Source organism: Sapajus apella, unplaced genomic scaffold (genome assembly GCF_009761245.1).
Source record: "Sapajus apella isolate SASKATOON/1434 unplaced genomic scaffold, GSC_monkey_1.0 scaffold56, whole genome shotgun sequence".
Classification (NCBI taxonomy): domain Eukaryota; kingdom Metazoa; phylum Chordata; class Mammalia; order Primates; family Cebidae; genus Sapajus; species Sapajus apella.
The window spans coordinates 8,585,398-8,609,663 of record NW_022436996.1 but is presented as its reverse complement, the minus strand read 5'-3'; the positions used below and the strand labels follow the sequence as shown (position 1 = coordinate 8,609,663).

At 56.3% G+C, this 24,266-nt stretch overlaps 2 protein-coding genes and 1 long non-coding RNA gene across 9 annotated transcripts in view; 2 read left to right on the top strand and 1 right to left on the bottom strand.

Annotated features, from left to right (window-relative positions):
* Positions 1 to 8,667: 8,667 nt before the first annotated feature.
* On the bottom strand, positions 8,668 to 18,012 carry ZNF467 (zinc finger protein 467). 7 transcript variants are annotated; one of them, XM_032245083.1, is made up of 6 exons: positions 17,014 to 17,197; positions 15,805 to 15,915; positions 15,408 to 15,482; positions 14,851 to 14,967; positions 13,511 to 13,621; positions 8,668 to 10,703 (listed from the first exon to the last, which is right to left on the bottom strand). In XM_032245083.1, exons 3-6 carry the CDS (start codon positions 15,439 to 15,441, stop codon positions 9,187 to 9,189), a joined length of 1,779 nt encoding a protein of 592 aa, XP_032100974.1. In that variant the 5' UTR covers positions 15,442 to 15,482; positions 15,805 to 15,915; positions 17,014 to 17,197; the 3' UTR covers positions 8,668 to 9,186. The 7 variants fall into 7 exon arrangements, with proteins under 7 accessions (XP_032100974.1, XP_032100977.1, XP_032100976.1 ...); XM_032245088.1 differs by lacking the exons at positions 15,805 to 15,915; positions 17,014 to 17,197 and adding exons at positions 15,075 to 15,134; positions 17,545 to 17,972 and having other exon boundaries at positions 8,833 to 10,703; XM_032245086.1 differs by lacking the exons at positions 15,805 to 15,915; positions 17,014 to 17,197 and adding an exon at positions 17,460 to 17,529.
* LOC116527890 lies at positions 10,861 to 12,651 on the top strand. The gene is made up of 2 exons (XR_004258774.1): positions 10,861 to 11,100; positions 11,137 to 12,651. It is a non-coding gene; the product is annotated as an uncharacterized LOC116527890 (long non-coding RNA).
* Positions 18,013 to 18,133: 121 nt separating the features above from the next.
* The window catches only part of LOC116527888 (SCO-spondin), a 58,420-nt gene continuing 52,287 nt past the window's right edge, over positions 18,134 to 24,266 (top strand). The window contains exons 1-7 of the mRNA XM_032245090.1: positions 18,134 to 20,984; positions 21,328 to 21,410; positions 21,578 to 21,757; positions 22,003 to 22,247; positions 22,340 to 22,439; positions 23,162 to 23,320; positions 23,408 to 23,487. Of these exons, the coding sequence (XP_032100981.1) occupies positions 20,794 to 20,984; positions 21,328 to 21,410; positions 21,578 to 21,757; positions 22,003 to 22,247; positions 22,340 to 22,439; positions 23,162 to 23,320; positions 23,408 to 23,487 (1,038 nt within the window). The 5' untranslated portion in view covers positions 18,134 to 20,793. The remainder of the gene's footprint in view (positions 20,985 to 21,327; positions 21,411 to 21,577; positions 21,758 to 22,002; positions 22,248 to 22,339; positions 22,440 to 23,161; positions 23,321 to 23,407; positions 23,488 to 24,266) is intronic.

The following is a 24,266-nucleotide window of genomic DNA, read 5'->3' as shown; positions in this document are numbered from 1 at the left end:
CTTTGGTGAACACAGTGCCACATGGCACAGCTCTCCCCTTGTCCGTGTGCAGGCAATGTCAGGAGGACAACTTTTGGGCAATTCTCAGAGACTGAGACTTGGAGCTGGGCCCAGGCTGGCCCGTGTCATGGACTCTGTGAGGCCTCGACCCTCTTCCCAGGTTGCTGCCCGCCTGCCCCATAAACACATCCTGAGACTCTGCGCCTTCCTCTCCCCCTTCCTTCCTTCCCTGTGTTCTCTCGGAGCTGCACCTGTCTGTGCCGCCTGGTCTCCTTGGTACCTCACCAGCTTGGGCAGCAGCCACCCTTTCCCAGTGCCTCAGTTCAGGACGCCACAATATATGTTTTCCACAAAAACGAAGCTTCGTTCTGCCTGCCGATTCCTACCTATTTTAAATCATGGCTGATGTTCACATCTCAACAAAGGTTCCCATGGCTGTGCCTCCGTGATTCACGGTTGTGTCTGAAAAGGAACATTTTGCACGAGATTCCCAAGCCCAACTTCCACTGCTTCGTGCTTCTTCCCAGGTCTCTGCCACCCAGCACTGTCCTCTCCTAGGAGACCGATGCCTGTTAATGTCACGTGTGTGTGTAACAGGTCTCCTGGCTGGCCGGGAGCCTGGTCCCCAGTTGCTTACGGTCTTGGCAAGTTAATTCACCTCCTCAGAGATGCTCTCCTGACCACCAGGTGTAAGTCCCTGCTCCTTGGTCTTTGTCCCATGACCCTTTGCATATACATCTCTTACCGACTCCCTAGGTCCACCCACAAGTCTGTAAGTGGCCTGAAGACCTTGAGTGTGTGCCCTGAAGACGCCTCTTTGCAAGGGGGACAGTGGAGCTTGGTGTTTAAAAGCCCAGGCCCTAGGGAAATGCAAATCAAAATCACTCTGAGATGGCACCTCAAAGCCATGAGGGTGGCCACTATGGAAAACCAAAAAATAACTGATTGTTGGCAAGAATGTGGAGCGATTGGAAACCTCATGCGCTGCTGGTGAGAATGCAGAATGATGCAGCCACGGTGGAGGACAGCATGACAGCTCCTCACGAAATGAAAAATAGAATTACCATATGATCCAGCAATTCCATATCTGGGTATATACCCAAGAGAACTGAAAACAGGGCCGGGCACGGTGGCTCACGCCTGTAATCCCAGCACTTTGGGAGCCTGAGGTGGTAGATCACCAGGTCAGGAGATGGAGACCAGACTGACCAACACAGTGAAACCCCGTCTCTACTAAAAAGAATTAGCTGGGCGTGGTGGCGTGCACCCGTAATCCCAGCTACTCAGGAGGCTGAGGCAGGAGAATGGCTTGACCCAGGAGGCAGAGGTTTCAGTGAGCCAAGATCACTCCACTGCACTCTAGCCTGGGCGACAGAGTGAGACTTCATCTCAAAAAAAAAAAAAAAAAAAAGGAACTGAAAGCAGGTATTCAAAACAACAACAACAAAACTAGCTATATGTGCACCCCTGTTCACAGCAGCATGATTCACAATACCGTAAGGTGGAGGCAACCAATGATTGGATAAACAATGTAGTGTAGACATGCACCGGAACGTTCAGCCTTAAGAAGGAAGGAAATTCTAACATCTGCTACAGCATGGATGAACCTTGAGAACATCATGCTAAGTGAAATAAGCCAGTCACAAAGACAAACTCTCTGCTATTCCACTTATCAGAGGTCCCTAGAGTAGTCAAATTCACAGAGATAGAAAGTAGAATGGTGGTTGCCAGGGGTTGGGAGAGGGGAGAATCGGGTTTAATAGGCACAGAGTTTCAGCTTTGTAAGGTGTGTTAGTCAGGATTCTCCAGAGAAAGAGAGCCATGGGGGTATGTATATACATTTAGAAAGAGATTTGTTTTAAGGAACTGGCTCATATGATTACAGGGGCTGGCAAGTCCAAAATCTATAGGGTGGTTTGGCTGGCTGGAGACCCAGGGAAGAGCCGATGCTGCTGTGCAAGTCCAGAGGCTTCTGCTGGGTGAGTTGTCTCTTCTTTGTGGGGGGTCAGTCTTCTGTTCTGTTCAACTGATTGGGTGAGGCCTATCCACATTATGGAGGGTAATCTGTTTACTCCAAGTCCACCGATTTAAATGTTAATATCATCCATAAACACCCGCACATAAACATCCAAGATAAAGTTTGATCACATATCTGGGCACCATGGTCTTGCCAAGTTGACACAGAAAATTATCACACAAGATGAAAAGAGTTCTGGAGATGGACGTTGGCGATGGTCACATGATGTGAAACTTTATGCCACTAAACTGCAAACTTAAAAATGGTAAAGCTGTTACATTTTAAGTTATGTGTATTTTGCCACAATTTAAAATTGTATCTAGCCCAAAGTAGGTGTTTGATATATTTTAGTTGATTATTATTTGAAACAGAGTCTCACTCTGTTGCCCAGGCTGGAATGCAGTGGCAAAACCTTGGCTCATTGCAACCTTTGCCTCCCAGGTTCAAGCGATTCTCGTACCTCAGCCACTCGAGTAACTGGGATTACAGGCATGCGCCACCACGCTTGGCTAATTTTTTTGGTATTTTTAGTAGAGACAGGGTTTCGCCATGTTGGTCTCAAACGCCTGACCTGAAGTGATCTGCCCGTCTCAGCCTCCCAAACTGCTGGGATTATGGGCATAAGCCACCACGCCTGGCCTGGTTTATTAGTATTATTATTCCCAGCATCTAACAATGCCAGACACAGAGCAGGTACTCAGTTCAGGTTTGTTGAATAAGTGACTGAATGAATGGCCTTGTTTAAATGACTTAATTGCTCTGTGCCTCAGTTTCCTCATCTAAAAAATTTGGGGATAATGATTACCATGAAGATTGATTGTGGAAATATATGTGTGTGTGTGTGTGTGTGTGTGTATGCACACACACACACACGAGAAGTCAGGTTGGGGAGCCTGATACAGGAAGTATTAGACAAATATTGGCTACCATTATTATTAGTAGTAATAATGACAAACACGTTTCCTGTTGGCCACCCCTTTCTTTGGAGCACTGACTGGCAGAGACGTCATGCAGCTGTGGCTCTGTGAAGGGTTATGGAAGAAGGAAGAGCTCTACTCATCCAGTGCCTCAATGGCCCAGGAACTAGGATAGGGAACACAGCAGAGGTGGGTTTTCCCTGAACTGACATTAAGCAAGATGAGCCCTTCTCACCTCTGACTTAGTATTGCAGATCACTGACCCCCGTGGCCAGCATGGTTTAGCACTACTTGCACTTCTGTCTTTCATTGTCTTGCATTGATCTCTTGTTCCTCTGCCTCCTCTTTGCTCCAGTCCTAGCTCCAGTCAAAACTCAACCAGGACCCTCCTCCCACAGAAACCCCCTGACTGCTCCAGCCCACGCCCTCTTCTGAGGAATAGGATACTATACCTGGGTTGAATTTTAGGCATGTCATGAAACTCCAGCCTTCTCTCCTAGCTAAGGGTTAGGTTTGTGGGTCAGGAACCATGCATGGTGTTTACTTCTCTGGAGTCTCCCAGAGCACCCAGCATCCGGGGCCATGAGTGATCCTTAAAATTGTCTTACATCTGAACTATCAACTCCATGAGGGCAAGAGCCTTCATTCTACTCCTGCCATGTTTGCACAAGGCTGGGTAGTTTTTTGTTTGTTTGTTTGTTTTGTTTTGTTTTGTTTTGAGACAGTCATGCTCTTTCACCAGGCTGGAGTGCAGTGGTGCGATCCCTGCTCACTGCAACCTCCAACTCCCTGGTTCAAACGATTCTCCTGTCTGAGCCTCTCGAGTAGCTAGGATTACAGGCACCCACCACCACGCCCAGCTAATTTTTGTATTTTTAGTAGAGATGGGGTTTCACCATGTTGTCCAGAATGGTCTCAATCTCCTGAACTTGTGATCCAAGGGCTGGGTAGGTTTTAAAGCTCAGCCAATGTTTATGGAGGATTAAAATGCCAGACTCGCCCTGAATGCCTGAGGCAGTCAAGCCTGGGGAACATCTCCAGATCACTCTACCAGCAGTTCTTGTTGCCCAACCCTGCAGATGGAGAGGGAGAAGATATAGGAGGCCGGGCTGCAGAAAAGATTCTTGTGTCTTGCTCATCCTGTGATAGGCAGGCTTCACGAAAGCCTGAATAAAGTATGGCTTTAGTCTCCTCACTTCACTTTGGTCTGACTTCCCCCTGCCAAACCCAGTCTTGACGATTAATTTCATTTCCCTAGCATGGAAAAGAGAAACAGTCCAGGCACCTGAGTATCTTCCACTATAAAGCAATACACTGGTCATGTGGCACACTGGCTGCTAACTGACCATTTCCCCTGCTCCTCAAATTGAAAAGGCAGCAGCAACTTGGAAACTAAGCACCTGGACACACTGGGTACTTGTGAATTGTTGCTCATGCTGTAGGGAGCTGAGGCTTGGGGTTAGGCTTGAAATCCTAAGCAGATGAGAAACCCTGCCCTCTTTAACCACTGCTCTGCTCTCCTCTTGGGTGCCTAACCTCTCCTGTGGGAGGGCAGCCCTGTTCTTTGTTTTTCTCCACCTCCTTCCAGCAAGAGCGTCATCAGAATGGCTGTGGACTGGGTTCCATTTAAGACTCCCCAGGTTGGCCAGGCGCAATAGCTCATGCCTGTAATCCCAGCACTTTGGGAGGCCAAGGCGGGCGGATCACGAGGTCAGGAGATCAAGACCAGCCTGACCAACGTGGTGAAACTCTGTCTCTACTAAAAATGCAAAAATTAGCCAGGCGTGGTGGTGTGAGTCTACAATTCCAGCTACTCCTGAGGCAGGAGAATCGCTTGAACCTGGGAGGCAGAGGTTGCAGTGAGCTGAGATGGCGCCACTGTACTCTAGCCTTGGTGACAGAGCAAGACTCTGTCTCAAAAAAAAAAAAAAGATTTCGCAGGACTCAGGTATCTAAATCAGTTAGAGGTTCTAAGACTGGGCTAGGGTAGCAGTTGAGGGAGGAGATAAGAACCCACCGAAAGGGCTGAGAGGAAGATGAAGGGTTAGCCAGACGCAAGCGTGTAATCATCTGAGTCAACGACAGCCAAAAATTCTGGAATGAGATAGTTTGCGCTCAAAAGCTCAAACCTTTGAGATGGGGTAGAGGTGGGGTACAGAGAACTGGGGGCTCTGATAAAGACTAAGCCATGAAGAAGACTCAGACATTGCCGGGTTGATGGCTGGTGGGGTTAAGGCCTCCATGGCATTTCTTCTATTAACTATCACAATCCAGAGAACTTGGATATTATCATTCTGGTGACAAGTGACTGTGTCCCATCTCCCTCACAAACAAGAATCCGGGTCTGTGACATGGAACAGAGCTCTCCAATGTGCTGGGAGTTCCAGAGATGGAGGTCGCCTCTCAGCTGTCAGGACCACCAGGTGTGGGGCTGGGGCAGCCTCAGCCATCGTCACAGGCCTTGAGTGGACTCCCCAGTGACCCTAATATTATCCTTACCTAAGTGTGTCATCCCATTGAAAAGATTCGGAACAGTTTCTGTTTGGGATGATGAGAAAGCCCTGGATATAGACCGTGGTAATGGTGATGCAACATTGGGAGGATGCTTAAGCCACTGAGTTGCACACTTAAACATGGTGAGAATAGTAAATTTCATGTTGTTTATGTTTTACCACAATACAAAAGAATTTAAAGATTGGGGGCCAGGCTCAGTGGCTCATGCCTGTAATCCCAGCACTTTAGGAGGCTGAGCCGGGCAGATCACAAGGTCAGGAGTTTGAGACCAGCCTGGCCAACTTGATGAAATCCTGTCTCTATTAAAAATACAAAAATTAGCTGGATGTGGTGGCATGTGCCTGTAGTCCTGGCTACTCAGGAGGCTGAGGCAGGAGAATCGCTTGAACCCAGGAGGCGGAGGTTGCAGTGAGCCGAGATAGTGCCACTGCACTCCAGCCTGGGTGACAGAGTAAGACTCTGTTTGAAAAAAAAAAAGAAAAAGATTGGGAGGCACAGGCTTCATGGAGATTAGAGGAGGAGGAGGGGCCCCTGACTAGGGGCAGATAAGAACTGGGAGGACAGAGAATTGAGGAAGAAATGTATTGTGAGAAGGGGAGCCTGGGGCCTTCTTTCCTCCTCCCCCAGCCATCCACAAAGCCTGGCTATGTAGCCCCGTGTTCAGCCCCACCTCCTCTCCAGAGCGTGCTGTCCCCTCAGGTCTTTAGAGCCCACAGAATGCCACCTAACACTTCTGCTTCATGGACATCAGTGTCTCATCTTCAGTCAGACTGCAGGTTCCTTATGAACAGGTGGCATGTGCTAGACATCTCTGTGCTAGTCACAGGGACTGGCACATTCTGGGCACATACTAGGAACATTCTGGACACATACTGGGTACTCTGTACCCGTTATACAGTAAGTCTCTTTCTTTGATCAGGATTGGGGAGAAGTCAATTTAGCTAATTAGTAAGACCTTTCTCTTCTATCTATAGAACTAGTTAATGGGTGCTTCACTTCTCTGAGCATTTTCATACACCAGGATGTGGTTCTAAGGTCAAAAGTCTGGTGCTTTATCAAGGTAGTTGTACCTGGGGGTGGCTCAGACCTGAGGGAGCATGGGGTGGTGAGGATTTTAGTGAGGGATTGATTTCAGTGAGGTCACTGCTTTCTGAGTCTGGAACTCCTCCTTGGGAACAGCCTTCGGAAACCTCATCCTGCCATCGCAGTCACGGTGCATTTCTCGAGCAGACGTCTTCTGAGTTGGCTACTGCCAGACTGGATGCTAAACAAATTTTGACTATTTGCAAACAAGCTCAAAAATAAAGACAAAGATATGCACGCCTGGTAGGGAATCTTTGAAAGAATGTGAAATCCTGAAAGTGTCTGGCACATGGTAGCCCTCACCAAATATGCTGTAAGATTCAAAGCTGTTCTTACACAAGAATTCCTGAATGTTTCAAGAAAGGAAAACATTGCTCTAACCAGCACAAACATTGTTTTTATGTGTTTGATTTTAAAAGTCTGTGAAATGACTTTTTTAGCTGGAATCACAAGCTCTGTGCCTAAGAGGCCGGGGAGGGAACCTTGGAGAAGCCCAGCTGGGCTTTCAGATGAGGGTGAGCGCTGAGAACTCCCATCCCTTGGTCCGAAGAGGCCAACTTCCTTCCGCTCAGCTCCAGACACCAGTCACCAAACCGTTTGCTTTTTTCACAACAGAAGCTGCAAGTCCAGATTTTTATGTGCCATTTCAAGATATTTAAAATAACCTGGAATCACCTACTCATTCTTGGCCACAAAACAACACACCTGCATTCATGCCTCCTCTGACAGGCTTCCCAGCCAGCGTCCCTCCCTCACCTGAGATCAGGTCTCATTGTCACCTACCTTCTCTGGGACTTTGCTTTTCTAATTCACCATTGTGATCTGAATTCAGACCCAACTGCTCCAGATGCTGCTCTCACCAAGACTGGATTTGGCTTGCAGCAAAATCCAAAGGGGTGGGAAGTCTTTTGCCTTGGTGACCTCTTGCCTCCAGCAGCCTCCTCCTCCCTGAAGCGGTCTTTCTTTGGCTCCTCTGTCACCTTCTCCTGGGGCCTTCCTGTCCAGCCCTTGCACCCCCACTCTCCAGCCTTGTTTACAGGCCTCTCTCTACATCCCCTAATGGCGTCCCAGAGGCTTCTGTCCCAAGCCCCTACTTTCTCATGCCACACTTGGTTCTTTGGGAAGATCATCTACTCCCCCATGGCTTCAGGAGCACATGTGGATGGTTCTCAGGTCTGTGTCTGCAGCCCGGCCCTCTCCTGAGCTCTCCACCCACACAGCCTACTTCCTGCTGGCCACACACTGCTCACAACTCAGCAGACCCAGGACTGTACCCCTAGCATGAAGCTGTACCTCCCCTCCTGCATCCCCCTTCTGGGAGTATGCCACTGCCATCCCGTCAGCGTCAAGCAGAAAAAATCGGGCTGAGCTCATTGATTCCCCACCCACACTAGTCAACAGGTCCTGTGTCCTCTGCCTATTAAGTGTCTCTTGAATCCATTACTTCTCTGTTTCTTCTGACAAAACTATGGTCCCAGGTCACCACCACCTGTCACCAGGATGACTGATGCGCAGGCCTCCAGTCTTGCTCCTGAGTTGTCTAGCCAGACATCTTTCCAAAATGCAGGAATGTAAGTGGGGCCCTGTTCCTTCCCCACATAACACTGCTGGGCTCCCCCTTCCTCGGACCTGGTCTAAACTCCTTCACAGGTGTGAAAGGCCCTTCCATCTCTCAGGCCACTGCTCTGGCCTCTCATCCCCGCTCACTGGGTAATGCTCCATTCCAAGTCCCATGAGAGGCAGAGGGGGGTCAAACCCAAGATAATCACTGCCAGCCCCGTTATCCTACCCTTTCTGCTCACTGCCAGGCAGCCCCAGCTCTTGCACCTGCCTAGGCTAGAGAAGGGCAATGCAGAGGCTTCTGGACCCAGCAACCTCAAGAGAGGACTTGCTGCAAGTGCGATGTGGAAGCAATCTTCACCTGCAGTGGACGCGACACCTCCTTCTCACGCCCTGAGCTCCAAACCCCGGAGAGAGCTGCAAACAGAGGCCGCACAGAGTTCCCAAGCCCATGCCAAAGGACGGCCTGCCCCGCTTCGGCTCCAGCCTGTGACACCTGGCACAAGAGAAATACACCCTAATGTACATCCTTCCTTATACTTCAGAGCTAGAAGCAGGAGCCAGGGTGGTAGTTTGGTGAATACGTATATTACATTTTGATTTGGGAGAAGCAATTAACAGCATCTGGCTAAATGTAACTTACCCAGGACAGAAAGGGAAGGGGAGTAGTCTGTGTGTGGATGGAGGTGGGACAGTGGCCAAGGAGGGTCAGGGGTTCCCTCCCCCGACTCATGTAACAGCCCCGGAACTTTGTGATTTTAGTTTTTATGAAACTTTAACTACGTAGATAACCACTCCTTCCCGCCCCAGTCGAGGCCGCGCTGGAAACATCTGCTTTCCGATGGGGCACCTGGGTGGGAGCCTTGCAAGGACTTCAGCCTCAACTGTTCCCAGCACAGGTTCGCTCGCACTCTGCCCTAGGAGGTCGGAGCTGGGAGCGCAGTGCGGACTCAGACACTGCGGGAAGGAAACAGGAGTCCCGCGGGGGCCAAGCCTTCCGGCAGCAGCACCGGCCGCAGTGCACAAGCCAGATGTTCTCATGGCACGGGCCTCTCGAAACTGTGGGCAAAGGAAGGGACCAGGTGAGAACAAAGCTCAGAAGAAGAGCGGGGGCGGCGCCACCTCGGGGGGAGCGGGCCAGGCTGGGGGCGCGAGGGCGGCGTCCGGGGCCGCGGGGGCGGCTTCGCGGTGAATGAGCTGGTGCCGCACTAGGTGGGTCTTGCGGCTGAAGCTCTTTCCGCACTGCGGGCAGGAGAAGGGGCGGGAGCCCGTGTGGATCGCCTGGTGGCGGACCAGGTTGGTTTTGGAGCTGAAGCTGCGGGCGCAGACGGTGCAGGCGTGGGGGCGGCTGCCGGTGTGCACCGCCTGGTGGCGGCCCAGGTGCGACTTGCGGCTGAAGCGGCGGCCGCACTGAGCGCAGGCGAAAGGCCTGGCGCCGCTGTGGGCCCTGGAATGGGCGACCAGATTGGGCCGCGAGCCGAAGCGGCGGCCACACTGCGTGCAGGCGAAGGGCCGTTCGCCCGTGTGCACGCGCCGGTGCCGCGCCAGGTGCTGCCCGTGGGCGAAGCCGCGCCCGCAGTCCGGGCAGAAAAAGGACCGATCGCCCGAGGGGTCGCGCTGGGGCGTCGCAGGATCGGATTCCGGGACGCAGCTTGGTCCGACAGGCGCGCTGGCCAGGGGCTCGGCGGCGGCGGGATCCACGGTGGCGCCCAGTGTGCACTCGTCGCACCCAAAGGGGCGACTCTCGCTGCGGTGCAGACACTGGTGCGTGGCGAGGTTCTTTTTCCAGCCGAAGCTCAAGCCGCAGTCCGAGCAGGCGAAAGGCTTTGGCCCAGGAGGGGATGGGGTGGAGGACTGGGTGGTGGGATGGGGAGAAGCGGGCGCGTCAGGAGAGGGCCGGGCCGGGCCGGCCGCCTCGTGCACCCTTTGGTGCCGTACCAAGTGCTGCTTGTGCGTGAAGCTGCGTGCGCACTGCGCGCACTGGTAGGGCCTCTCGCCCGTGTGGATGCGCTGGTGCCGAATCAAGTGAGTCTTCTTGCGAAAGCGCTTCTCGCATTCCGTGCAGGGGAAGGGCCGCTCGCCGGTGTGGGTCTTCTGGTGCGAGCCCAGGTGGATCTTCTGGCTGAAGCGCTTGCCGCACTCCGCGCACGGGTAGGGCCGCTCGCCAGTGTGCGTGCGCAGGTGGCGGGTCAGGTGGGCCTTCTTGCTGAAGCGCTTGTCGCACTCGGAGCACGGGAAAGGCCGCTCGCCGCGGTGGCTGCGCTGGTGTAGCAGCATGTGGGCGCGCTGCGTGAAGCTGCGGCCGCAGTCCGGGCAGGCGCAGGGGCCCTCGCCCCGGTGCAGCCGCTGGTGCAGTCGCAACGTCAGCTGGTCCCGGAAGCGCCGCTCACATTCCCCGCAGCCGTAGGGCTTCTCGGGGATCGGAGCCCACCCGGACAGCGCGAGCGGCCCCGGGGCTCCTGGCTCCAGTTTGTAAGCGGCAGCCAGATGCCCCAGGTCAGGCGCAGGAAAGGGGCTGGGAAGTAATGATAGATGCTGGGGCCATTCGACCTCCTCTTCTGCCTCCTGATCCTCATCCTCCACCTTCACCTTCCGAATTATCCACTCGTCTCCTGAAAAGTCAAAACAAGAATTGTGTATTGTGCTCCACATGCGGCAACGTTTATTTAACTACAGGATCTCCACTTCCTGGAGCCCTGCGGTCTGGCTCTGCTGTCCACTCTACCTAGCAGTTCCTGGAGTGACGAAATCCGCAAATCTTCGCAGTCCTCCTCCTGCACTCTCTGCAGCCTCGGATTTGTGTGAACGCCACATCCCTCCTGGGGGCTTCCTCCCGACCTGCAGGTGCCCAGGAGCCCTCCCGCACCCCTGAAGAGGAAGGTCCTCAGAGCTTCAGTCCCCTGCTTCACTCCAGGTTCACATCCCTTTGGTGGCTGGCCCAGATCTTCCTGCTCCAACACTGCCTTTCTGGGACCTCAGTCTCCACCTTCCGTCCAGCAGCTCTCCGTGGTACTGCAAACTGGCCACACTCAGGTTTCTCACCAGATACCTGAGCTTCCCAAACCCAGCCCTGGCTGACTTTAAGCTTAGAACTAGAGCCTCCTTCCCTTGGACATCTCACCTGGGCTGCTTCTCTTGCTCTCTAACCGCCACCCGCAGCCCACCCTGCTTCTAGCGGCCACGGAACCAGGGTGCCCTCATATTCCTGCTACTCCCTTCTTTCCTGCTGTCACAGCCTGAAGATAAATCCTCATTTAGGAAGACCAGGATGGAGTTTACAGGGCCTGGGGAACTAGTGAACCCTGAATCCAGAGAAGCAGGGAGGGTGCTCTGGGGGAGCCTCAGCCCAAGGGCAGGTTGCAGGGGGTTCTGCTGGAGTGTTCCCCCTCTCTGGTGCTGCAATAGTCCAGCCAAGAGGAAGGAGCCCGGGGTCCAGACAGGAGCGTCCCACTTAGTTTCTCCTCTGTCACTAACTAGGAGTGTGACTTTGGTTCAGTCACTTACCCTCTTTGAGTTACGTTTCTTAGTCTGCTCAGAAAGTTCTGCCCTTCTATAAGAGTTGGATTAGTTTAAAGCTCCTTTGCCTGGTGCTGCGCCCTCAGCTCCTGGGGAACTTGGAGAAAATGCACAAACGGGGCAAGGCCCATGAATGTGCTCACATCTTTAAAGCTCCCAAAGTGATTCTCATCTGTGAGACACTGAACCAGGTAATTTGAGTTCCTGTCTGGCCTGAGCCTTGATTCCATCACATGTGGACTTCCACAATTAGAGGTACTCCCAGTTTTTATCAGCCCATTGACTCCAAACCCCTGTCTACTTATCCTACTGTGATATTGCTTTCACCTTCATTGTGCCACTCTTCACTTTTCTACTCAAGAACCATCAATAGCTCGTATTTATTTTTAATTGAGTCAGGGTCTTGCTCTGTCTCCCAGGCTGGAGTGCAACGGCATGATCACTGCAGCCTCAAACTCCTGGGCTCAAGTGATTCTCTCACCTCAGACTTCCAAGCAGCCAGGACTACAGGTGTGCACTGCCATGCCTGGCTCATATTTTTTATGTTTTCAGACATGGGGTCTTGCTGTGTTGCCCAGGCTGGTCTTGAACTCCTGGCCTCAAGCAATTCTCCCACCCAGCTTCCTGAGCCACTGGGATTATAGACATGAGCCACAGTGCCCAGCCCAGCACCCTATTATTTATAAGAAAAAACAGGTTCTAGCTGCATCTGAGGCTCACCCCAACCTAGTCCAACTTTCTTTCTCCCAGGCATGGACCTTCCACTTCAGCCAAGTTGCTGTCCTTCCTTTTCCTGCTGCAAGGTCTTCTCAGCCTGGAATGTCTTCCCATCCTCCACCACACCCTCTTCAGAACTGACATCTACACCTTTCTCAAAATGCAGCACAGATTAATGTTTTTTGACAAATTCCCAATGTATGCGGATCTTTTAGCATAAACTCCTATAGCACGTTCTGTTAACACTTTTGTACTTATTTGTAACTTGCCTTTATACTGTTCTTTTAATTCTTTGTTCTGGCTCATATTAATGTCATCACAAACAGATTTTATCTTCTAGGGAGCAGACATTTTGTGTTCCATTTCTTCTATGTCTGATAAGAAAGGTGTCTTTTTGCATCTGATAAAAATGGGGATGGCCACCACTTACTGAGGACCAACTGCAGATGAAGTGTACACACACTGTCACAAATCTTCACAAACCAAAGCTCCCGGCAACAGAGTAGCCTATCTGAGGGCACTCAGCTAGGAGGTGCAGAGCAAAGATTCAAACCAGGTCCGGGTAACTCTACGGCTCATCTCTTTCCACTGTATACTTAACACAGCCTGTACGTGGTAGGCACTCAATAAATCCTTGCTAGAGAAATGATATCCCTCAGGCAAAGGCAGTAAGGATGGTGCCAGTGGAAGGAAGTACTGGTGGGATTGTTGAGAGAGAATGAGCAGTTTGATCACCCTGGGTATGGGGAGATGAGTTGGATATGGCAGATGTGGAGCATCTGGGTGCCCTCCCGATCCGTGGAAGCTGGGAAGGGCGTGTGTCAGGGGAGAGGCAGTGAAAAGGCTGGTCAAAGCCATGTATCTTCCTGGCAACTGTAATTAGACTTAGGCTGGGGGAAATAAGGAGGGGGAGTTGGGATTTCTAGAAGGCACTTGAAGGGAGGCTGTGTTTCTCTTTGGGGACCAGCCTCTCTGACTCCTGCCATCTACAGATGTGAAATTTCCTTTGGGCACTGAAGCTGTACAGCAGAAAGGTACCAGGGCCTGAACTCATTCTGAGTTGGAAGGCCCTGGACTGCCTGTCTCGGGGGATTACCTGCCTCATGAGATAGCAGCTCTGGAGCTTGCTGGGCCCCTGTTCCCTTGGCCTGAACCCATGGTGGGATGAAGTGATAGGAAGACTCACCTGGGCAGGGGCCCACAGGCTGAGCCTTCTGTGCTGTGCACGCCTGGCCTCTGCAGGGGGCCTTGGCTTGTTCTGTGCCGGCACCTTCCTCCAGTGTGCGGGCCTCTTGTCCTGGCAGAGAATAGGATACCTCAAGGACTCTGGAGATATCACAGATGGGCAAAGGGCCCCACTGGTGCTGGGAAGTAGGAGCATTTGAAACCCTGGCTCCAGCCCACCCCACAGGGTTCCTCCCACATCCTACCTGAATTCAGGGGCTGAGTTCCCAGCTTCCCTGGGACTGCCCAGCCTCCTTCAAGCAGGGCAGCTGCTAAGGGTATGCAGGTTGCAAGAGCCACCACTGTGAGGAGTTTCTGGAATATGTGTATGTAAGACAGTGGAAGCAAGGAAGGCCCCTGACCTGAGGCCCCTGGGAGAAGGGCTGGGGCCTTCCCAGCCCACAGATGGACCCTAGTTCCAAGCAAATCACTGGGGAGGATCAGGATGTCCAAATCTAGGCACATTCCTGCCTTAGTGCTCTGTTCTGGCTGTACTCCTGTCTGAGGCACGTTTCCCAAATCTGCTGAGCTGCCTCCTTCACCTCTTTTTTCTTTTTCTAGAGAAAGGTCCTCTTTGTCACCCAGGCTGGAGGGCAGTGGCATGATCATACCTCACTGCAGCCTGGGCTTCAAAGGATGCTGCTGCCGCAGTCTCCCGAGTAGCTAGGAGCAGAGGCATAAGCCACTACATCCTAATTTTTAATTTTTTGTGGAGACAGGGTCTCACCATGTAGCCCAGGCTGGTCTCGAACGCCTTGCCTCAAGCAATCCTTCCACCTTGGCCTCCCAATGAGCCACCATGCCTGGCTTCCCTCAGCTCCTTCAAATCCTGCACAAATCTTACCTTCCCAAAGACACCTACTCTCACCACCCTATTTAACCCTGTAACATGCCCCGCCCACTCCCAGCCCCTTCAACCCCCTCACCAGACACCATCCCCTCCCCCAGAGTTATTATCATCTTTGAACATAGTTCATAAATTTCCTTATTTTTATATTTATTGTTTGCTGACTCTCTGCACTCATTAGGATTAAGCCCTTGAAGGTAGGGATCTTTGACTATTTGGTTACTGAGGTATTCCAAATGTTTAGAATAGCACCCCACACATAGTAGGTACTTAATAAATATTTAATGAATGGAAGGAAGGAAGGAAAGAAGGGAGGGAGGGAGGGAGGGAAAGGCAGGGAGGAGAGATGGGAGGGAAGAAGGGAGGGAGGGAGGAAGGACAGAAGGGAAGAAGGGAGGGAGGGAGGGAAGCAGGCAGACTCCTCCCTGAGCCTCTCCCTGGTTCCTGTTACCTACCTGAGCACACGCCCAGTACTCTCCCTTCCCTGGAAGAGGACATCTGCTCCTGGGCATTATGGGATCCTTCCCTGGGCTCACTTTGGGGGGCCATCTCTGGCTGTCCCACAGAGAATCCTGTTACAGGCAGAAGGATGGGTCCAAGTAAAGCATCCAGTACAGAACAAGTAATCAGAGGCGGGGGCTCTTCCCCTTTCCAGCCTGCCCAAGAGGCTTTTCCCAACCTGCTCAGGAAGGACAGGCACTCTTACCAGCATGGACACGGACAGGTATCAAGCTCAGTCCTTTTGAGTAGAGTCAAAAAGGACAGAAGGAAGAGATAGCACAGATGTAAATATCACTGTGCTCTGTGAGTGCAGGAGTGTGCATATGTTCTAGAGCGCAGCCTCCACCGTGTCCCAGGCATTGAGAACCCATGCTACAGAAAAGGAGGCTGCCCAACAGCCCCTGGGGCCTCAGGGTTGCAGCCTCCTGAGGGTGGCTCTGCTGTATGAGTCGTAGATGCCCCTGAATCTTCCTAAGCCCTTCCTCAAGTCCCTTCATTTCTGCTAGCTCACCCAGCGAGCTGAGGGCCTCCAAGGTCTCCCTCATGGCAACCCAGAGTAGCACCTCCTGGGATCAGGCCACAGACCCTATGGAGAAAAGACAGCCATGTTCAGATTTTTCCCATGCCAGCTTCCACCTGAGGCCTGCCTCTGCCCAACCTCTCCCTGTGGGCTCTGCCCAGGAGCTCCAAAAGGGATATCTCTAGGTACAGGTGGGGGAAATTAGGGAAAATGGATTTCAGAAAACCAAGATCTTTCAAGGTGGCCCCAGAAGGCCTTGAAGCCATTTCTGCCAGCTCTGTTCAGCTCTGGAAACCAGCCGCACCGCCGCACCACCCCTCACCTGGCAGGTCTCTCAGCGCCAGCCCCAGCCCATCAGCACCCCAACTACATACCCCAGTGTCCTTGCCTGGGGAAGTGCAGAAGGATTTGATTCTTTGGGGAGAGGCTGCAGGGTGAGGGCCCAGGGTGGGGAGTGGGAAACTTCATCTCTTAGGCCCTCCAGCTGTCACTGCCCAAGCTGGTGAAACAGGAGCCAGCCCAGGGGCGGAGGTGAGTGTCACTTTAGGGCCACTGCTAGGGGAGGTCCTCGAGAGGAGATTCTTGTAGGGAGAAAATGACCGCCTCTACCTAAACCCCTACCGCAACACCACCGCTTATCCTATCCGCGAGGGGCTGCCCCAGGCCCAGACACCGCCCGGGCTGCCCCTTCCCTGCTCCTCCTCCCTCGGCTCCTCCGCCCCTCCCCCAGCAGGCTCCCCTCCCCCATCTCCCCGGCTGCCTTCCCTCTGCCCCGCCCCTCCCGCTCCCTCTGCCTTCCGCCCTCTCTCCCCGCGAATCGGGCCGCCGCCCCGGCCCCGCCCCCGGCCCTCAGGCTCCGCCCGCCCGCGCCCGGCAGGGCCAACCCCTCGAGGCCCCCTCGGGGTCGGCCCTCCTCTGCCACCGCCTCCCCGACCCTCCGCTCCCGGCCGTCTCGGCGGCAGAGCTCCCCTCCCCCTCCCAGACTCCGGGCTGCCTTTCCCTGCCCTCCCGGTTCTCCCCCGCTCCATCTCCCTCCCCGGCTGCACACCCTCTCCCTTCCTTTCCCCCTCCTCTTTTCCTTCCTCCCCAACACCCGCCCTCCTCCTTTCAGCTCTTCTCCCCAACCCCGTTCTCCTTTCCCCTCCCCTCCCCTCCCTCCTCTCCTCCCCCACCCCGGTTTCCCTTCCTTCTCCTTCCCTCGCCTCACCTCGGTTCCCTTCCCCTCCCCCTTTCTAGCCCTACCCCCCCCCCCGTCTCCCCGCCGCTCTCCCCCTCCCTCCCTCCCTTCTGCAGCTCTCCTTCCCCTCCGAGGCCCCCGCCTCCCTTCCCCCTCTGTCTCCCCAGCAGTCTCCGGCTTCGCTTCCCTCCCCGTCCCCAGTCCCCAGAACCGCTCTTCCCCTCCTCCTCCCGGGCCGCTCCCCAGCTCCCGGGTCCTCCGGCCTCCAAGCCTGGGGGTCTAGGACTGACCCGCTCGCTCTGGACCTTCCCGCGGGTCCTGTCCTTCCCACCCCGCCTCCCCTCGGAACACCCCTCCGCGCCTCTCCCCTCCCCCGCAGCGCCCCTTCCCCATGCCTGCTCCCCTCGGACTTCTCCTCACCCCTCCCAAGTTTTCCTCCAGACCCGACCCTCAGTTCCACCTCCCTGCCCCGCCGTCCTCCCGAGCAGCTCCGATCGCCGACGTCACTCCGGGTCCCGGCCTCCTCCCCGGCTCCGGGGCTCACCTGTCAGCGCCCTCCTCTCCCTCCCCTCCCTAGCGGCCCGGTCCCCAGCGCCTGCTTCTTCCTCCCCTTCCCCCTCGGCCCCCTCCCACACTCCCTCTCCCCTCCCCACGGGGCCCGCCGGCCCCTTCCCACCTGCCTCCTGCCCGGCCCCCTCCCAGTCGCCGCCTGGGCGACTTCCAGTCCCCACACCCGGTCCCCTCGACCCCCACAGCCTCACCCCGCCCGCGCCGGGCTTGCCCTCCCTCCGGCCAGACCCCGAGCTCCCCCGACCGTGCCCCTCCCCCACGCCGGCCGTTCGCGCCCCCACCCCCGGCGCTGTCACCTGCGCGGAGCCCGCCGCGACCCGAGCGCTGTGCGGAGGGAGACGCGGGCGGGGCCGCCTGCAGCGGAGCCTCCCCGGCCCTTACCTGGCGGGCCGGCCGCTCCGCCAGCGCCGCGGGGACCCAGGCGCCCGGGCCTCCGGCCCCGCCGGCTCTGCTCACAATGGCGCCCGCCGCCTGCGCTCGGGTGCTGACGGCCCGAAAGACTGACAGACTGACAGCCCCGAAACTTCGCGGGGAGGAGAGGGATAGACGCGCGGGGAGCGGGAGCCGGGAAGCCGCGCCCGTGAGGGAGGAGGGACCGAGGAGCGGGAGGGGAGCCCCGGCGCACCGGGCTGGGGGAGACAGGGACAGGAGGCTTCAGGAGTGGGGCCCCGGGAGGGAGCACGGCAGGCTTAGGTGGGCAGGTGATGGTCTGAGGCCCCTTCTCCGGAGTAGGTGCTGGAGTGGGAGCTCGGGACCGGGGAGGGGAGGGGAGGGTGATGGGAGAGCGGGTGGAGGAGGGCGAGGAAGCTGGGGAGGAAGGGCACTCGGGCTGCGGGGAAGGGTGCCGAGGGAGGGTGCTTGCGGCCGCGGAGGGAGGAGCCGGGGAAAGGTGGAGCGCGAGCGGGTGGGGGGGCGAGGAGGAGTTGGGGGGACGAGGAGGGGGCGTGTCGGGGGAGCCAGAGAGTCGTGCGCTGCGGTTTCTAACTCGCCGGTGCTAGCCGGGTGTGCAGCGCCGCACTCCCGCGGGAGGACGGCCCTGGGGGGGTGGTGGTCGGTAGGGGAAGCTCCGGTCCCGCCCCTGTTCTCCACCCGGATTCCACCCGAATCCACCCGGATCCACCCAGACCCACAGCCCCTCGCCCGGAGTCCCGAGGACCCGCTTCGAAACCAGCCGCGGGAGCCGCTGGGGGAGACGGGAGAGAGGGCTGGGCCCGTGCCTGCGAGAACCGGCCCTTCGAAGTAGAAACTGGGGAGAGGACTTTGAGCCGGGTCCCCTGGGAGAAGGCCGGGCCGGGTCTGGAGCTCCGGGGGGCGAGGCTGGGACGGGGCTGGGCGGAGACTCTGAGGGCAGGGTCCGGGGAGGGTCTGCGTGGAGGCTGCAGAGAGGGGAGGGCTCTTTGGGCGGGAGACGCTGGCGGGGAGGAGGCCCTGCTGGCCCGGACACCACCTGGAGTTAGATGTGTAGGGCAGCCGTGAGCCCCAGCGCCAGCTCCTCAGGGAACTCCCCTCGCCGTCCCAGCCTGGGTTACGATGTGTCACCTCGGCCTTGTCCCCGCTACACCCCTCTCCTGAAAGCTCCACAGATGCTGAAGTCTGGACTGTTAGTCCCGGTCTCCTCTCCCTGAGCTTTCTCCATACTCCCCTGGGTACCAGCTTACTCCCTCCTGCCCCTTTAGGGGAAAGGGTGACTGCGACTCGGGTCGCTTCCCAATCCATGTGCTGGCGGATCAGCCTCAGTTTGAATCCGGAGCTGAGAATGAGGCTCGAAAGGGGAGTGGGTGCATGGCCATTGAGCTTCTGCCACCGCAGCCCACCACAGGGGTGAGTCCCTGGAAGAGTACCCCATCCCTAGGCTCAGCTGTGAAGGCTCCTCTGCCTGCAGGCTGAAGGGAGCCCCTGGAGCGGCTTGTGTCACTGTTCGTGCTGGGGTGTGGCCAAGCACCTGTGTCGGTGCTGTGAGACTTAAAGCGAGAGTGTGCGTGTGTGTAAACAGGAAAGGGGGTGTCTGGGTGTGAGTGTGGCCCTTGCTGAGGACTCCAGAGGGGGTTTGATCCCAGCCATCCGTGACCGACCACCTGAGAGACTCACTCTGGACCCTTTTTTGGTCCCAGGATCAATGTGAACCCGGGAGATGGAGAGCCCAGCCCAGCTTTGGTCCTTAGTATTCCCCTTCCTCCCCCAGGTGGAACGACTGTATAAGATGCTCGGAGGGATACCAGGTTTAGGAGACGGAGGGATGTGGAATCCCAGGTCTAGGCCGCATTCCAGCCCGGGTGTCCGGGTGTGCTCGGAGCTCTGCTGGAACCCGGATGGACCCCGGATTCCCCCGTGGAGCCTGTCACTGCCACTCCCAGCCTGACTCTCGGATTATTTCATCCGGCTTAGCTCTGGCCCCGGGCTGGGGGGGGGGGCTGGCTCCCCCGCCCTGCCTTTCCAGAGGTTCCTGTCATTCCTCAGCACAGGCTTCCCAGTTCTAGACCCCAAAGACTCTAGAAGTCCCTCGAAGAAGGAGACAGGGTGGGCCCAACCAGCCACGCTTGATCATCCCCAGCAAGAATCTGGACCCTGGAGAAAAGGGTACATGTTGCCCCCCCATATCAAAGACTCAGGAACCCCAGCTACCCTGGAAAGGCTCCCGCTTACTGGCCCTCACTCTTAAGTTTGGGCAAGAGAGGGGTGGGAGGCAGGGGAGCACCATCCAACCAGAAGTTCAAGGCTGGAAGACCCCATCAGTCATTTAGCCCAGGAGCTCTTAACCTTTTCATGGGGTCATGGCCCTCTTGAGAATCTAATAATAAAACTTACAGAACTGTCTTCAGAAAAATGTGCACATACAATTTCAAAGAATGATTGGAGTCTGAGTCCCATCTGTGCATTCCTGGAAAGTCCCTGAAATTTTTACTGGGAAGGAAATTGGGGCCCAGAAAGGGAGGGTGGCTTGCCCAGAGCCCCTTGTTAATTTGTGGTAGTGCTGGAGAATGTGAAAATACACACACACACACACACACACACACACACACACAGAGAGAGAGAGAGAGAGAGAGAGAGAAACAGACACCCTGGGAGAGGGTGGGAAGTGGGAAGGAGACTGTTTCCAGGGAGAGCTGGCCTCTGAGGGCTGGTGTGGCAGGTCCAATCCAGTTGTGGGCAGCTGGTGCCCTGGAGCATGAGGCTAGAATAAAGCCTCCCCAGCCCTCAGGACTGGCCACTGGGCTTCAGGGAGGCTGCATGGGGCAGGAGAGAGCGGCACTGGCCTCTCCGTGCTCTCTGCAGCGTCGCCTCTCTCGAGCCCAAGCCTCATGTTCCCCAAATGTGCCCCAGTAGTGAGGGCACCATGCTGCTCCTTGCCCTCCTCTTTGGGATGGCATTGGCCCTGGCTGATGGGTAAGCAGCCCACCCTGGACCCCTCTGACAGGAAGAGTCCTCTTCCTGCCCCTTGCCCAGGGACCCCCTGGGGCATGACTTCGTGACCCCACCCCCGGGGTCCTCCCTCCACCCCCACCACTTCCCATGAGTGTTTCTCCCTACCTCAGCATCATCCTTACTTCAGTAACCACCCCTGGGAGTGGGGTCATAGGACAGGGCTTTTAGTGACAGAGGGAATGGTGACAGCAGCGGTGGTTCCCCATCATGGGCAGGCGGTGGTGTGAGTGGACGGAGAGCATCCGTGTGGAGGAGGAAGTAGCACCCCGTCAGGAGGAACTGGTGCCCTGTGCTAGCCTCGATCATTACAGCCGCCTGGGCTGGCGACTGGACCTGCCCTGGAGTGGCCGCGCGGGGCTTACCCGGTCCCCAGCGCCTGGGCTCTGTCCTATCTACAAGTGAGTAAGGGTGAGAGCCTGGGCTGTCTGCCGGGCAGGAAAGGAGTGACAGGCCGGACATCCTGAGAGTGGGGAGGCCCTGGCAGAAGCAGGCATTTGGGAAGTAGGTCGGGAGTGGGCTTAGAGAAGCGTGGAGAGTGTGAGATTAGGGTGGGGGGTGGACAGGACAGGGAGAGGCCCAAAGCCCGTTCCCTCGGCCCCCAACCCCCACAGTCTCCTTCCCAACATTATTCTCACTTTGCATGTGGGGAAATTAAGGCCAGGGGAAATAATGCCCTATGCAGGGTGGGACTGGACTGAATGCTAATATCTTCTCCCATTTCCACCTGCTCGGTGCGTGCAGACCCCCAGAAACCCGGCCTGCCACATGGAACCGGACAGTGAGGGCTTGCTGCCCAGGCTGGGGGGGTGCCCACTGCACTGAGGGTAAGCGCCTGAGTGCCTTTGGGGGAAGTGGTACCTTCTGGGAGTCCTGGGCAGGGGACGTTCACTCAGATGTGTGGTTTCGGGCAGGGAACCAGGGCTGGGCTGAGAGCTCCAGGCTGCCCCACGCACACTGCCTGGGTCTATCCCCTTCTCCCCACCTACTGCAGCCCTCACCGAAGCCAGTCGTGAAGGCCACTGCTTTGCCATGTGGCAGTGCCAGCTACAGGCAGGCTCAGCCAATGCCTCAGCAGGAAGCCTGGAGGAGTGCTGTGCCCGGCCCTGGGGACGAAGCTGGCAGGATGGCAGCTCCCAGGCCTGCCTCAGCTGCCCCAGCCGACACCTGCCAGGTGAGTCCGCAGACTCCAGCCTGCCAGACAGGCACAGTTCTGGCCGTCACCCCTCCTGCCTCCCCAGGCACTCTCACGTGGAGTTCTTCTGCTCTGGGCCCTCCTACAGGGCCCATACCGGCTCCCTAGGCCACTAGGATGACCACGCCCTGCCTGCCTGCCTCCCGCTGTGCCGGCCACCCTGTGTCCTTGCCTTCCACCTCTGCCTCACACTCAGAGGCTCATAGTTGGTGTGTCTCTCCCAGGCAGTGCCTCTTCTCCAGCCCCCCTGCAGCCCCTGGCAGGGGCCGTGGGCCAGCTGTGGAGCCAGCACCAGCATCCCTCGGCCACCTGCGCCTCCTGGTCTGGCTTCCACTACCGCACCTTTGATGGACGCCACTACCACTTCCTGGGCCGCTGCACCTACCTGCTGGCGGGTGCTGCAGACTCCACTTGGGCTGTCCACCTCAGACCCGGGGACCGCTGCCCCCAGCCGGGACACTGTCAGCTGGTGAGGGAGGGAGATGGGGCAGCCACAGAGAGGAGGCTGGACAGGGGAGGAAGAGAGCCCAGACCCGCTTTTCCACTATTCATCTCCCCAAGGTCCAGGTGACGATGGGACGCGAAGAGGTGCTGATCCAGGCTGGAAATGTGTCTGTGAAGGGACAGCTGGTACCTGAAGGGCAGTCTTGGCTGCTCCACGGTGAGGGTGCTGGGGGAGCAAGAGGTTGCTGGGCCCCCACGTGCTCCTCTGGGACAGTCTCTTCACCCTCCAGGCAGTCAGAAAAGGAGCAGGGGGCAGTTTGGGACCGAGTCCACTGCGGGCCCCCAGCCATTGCTGATGGGAGGCATTGAAGCACAGATCTACTGAGGGGCCAGGAGGAACCAGGCCTAGCCTCGACCCTCTGCAACTACCCCCACCAAACTCTCGCAGCACGAGCTCAGACAGGTCCCTCTACCTAACTGCCCAAGCCTCAGTTTCCCTACCAGCCTCAAAGGAGTGCTGTGAGGTAGCACTTCGGTGCTAAGAGATGGGAAGCTCTCCTAACAGAAACTTTGTCCTGGCTGGGCTGCAGGGTGAGGTGGGGGCGAGCTTCCTGCGTGTAGGTCTGTGTGTGCCTGTGTGCATGTATGTGTGCGTGCGTGTGTGTGCACGTACACGTGTTTCGTGGTTCACTTGTAGTTTACTCTCTCTAGAGAGCATCCGCAGCTTTCATGAGCTTCTCAAAGAGAGCTGCGATGGAAATCAATCACTCTGCTTTAAAGTATATACTTTTGGTATAAAGTGCAGAGCTCTCTAGAATTTGAGAATTGTGTGAGTTATTTCCCTCTCCTTTCCTTCCCTGCCCAGCTGAGCCCTGCCGTGGTGGGGGGATGGGTGAGAATTGTGGCTGCAGGGGGCAAGTGACTGCTTCCTGTGCCCAGGGCTGAGCCTGCAGTGGCTGGGGGACTGGCTGGTGCTGTCAGGGGGCCTGGGGGTCGTGGTGCGGCTGGATAGGGCTGGCTCCATCTCCATCTCTGTGGACCACGAGCTCTGGGGACAGACGCAAGGCCTCTGTGGGCTCTACAATGGCCGGCCAGAGGGTAAGTGGGGTGTGGTTGGTTGCTGGTATGGCAGGGAAGGGAAGACCGGAGGCCCCAGACCCAGCACTCTGCCTCAACCCTTCTCAGATGACTTCATGGAGCCAGGTGGAGGGCTGGCCATGTTAGCAGCCACCTTTGGAAATTCCTGGAGGCTCCCTGACTCAGAGGTGAGGCTGCTTTGGGGGCCCCTCCCTCCCAGCTGCCTGCCCATTCCCAGCTTTTCAGCCTGGCTCCTGACTCCTGCACCTCCAAGCTCTTGTCCCAGTTTCATTGCTGGCTTGTAACCTAGGACAAGGCCTGGCCCTCTCCCAGGTCCTCAGGGGCAGAGGGCAGGCCTTGGGGTCCCACAGGAAGCCTGGCTGCCTGCTGTGAACTAGCCATCAGAGGCCAGCACTGGTGAACCAGTTGGTCATTTATCCCGACCACTGCAGCCCAGCCTGGGGCTACCACCTTGCCTGTCTTCCCAGCCACAGGCTGCGCACCAGCACACAGAGATCTGCATGTGTGCACACACACACACACACACACACACACAGAAGCTACACACCAACACACAGAGATCTGCATGTGCACACATGCACAGAGGCTACACACCAACACACAGAGATCTGCATGTGCACACACGCACAGAGGCTACACACCAACACACAGAGATCTGCATGTGCACACACGCACAGAGGCTACACACCGACACAAAGAGATCTGCATGTGCACACACACAGAGGCTGCACACCAACACAAAGAGATCTGCATGTGCACACACACACACAGAGTCTACACACCAACACACAGAGCTCTGCATGTGTACACACACACACAGGCTGAACACCAAGACACAGAGATCTGCGTGTGTACACACACACACAGGCTGAACACCAAGACACAGAGATCTGCATGTGCACACACACACAGGCTACACACCAACACACAGAGATCTGCATGTGCA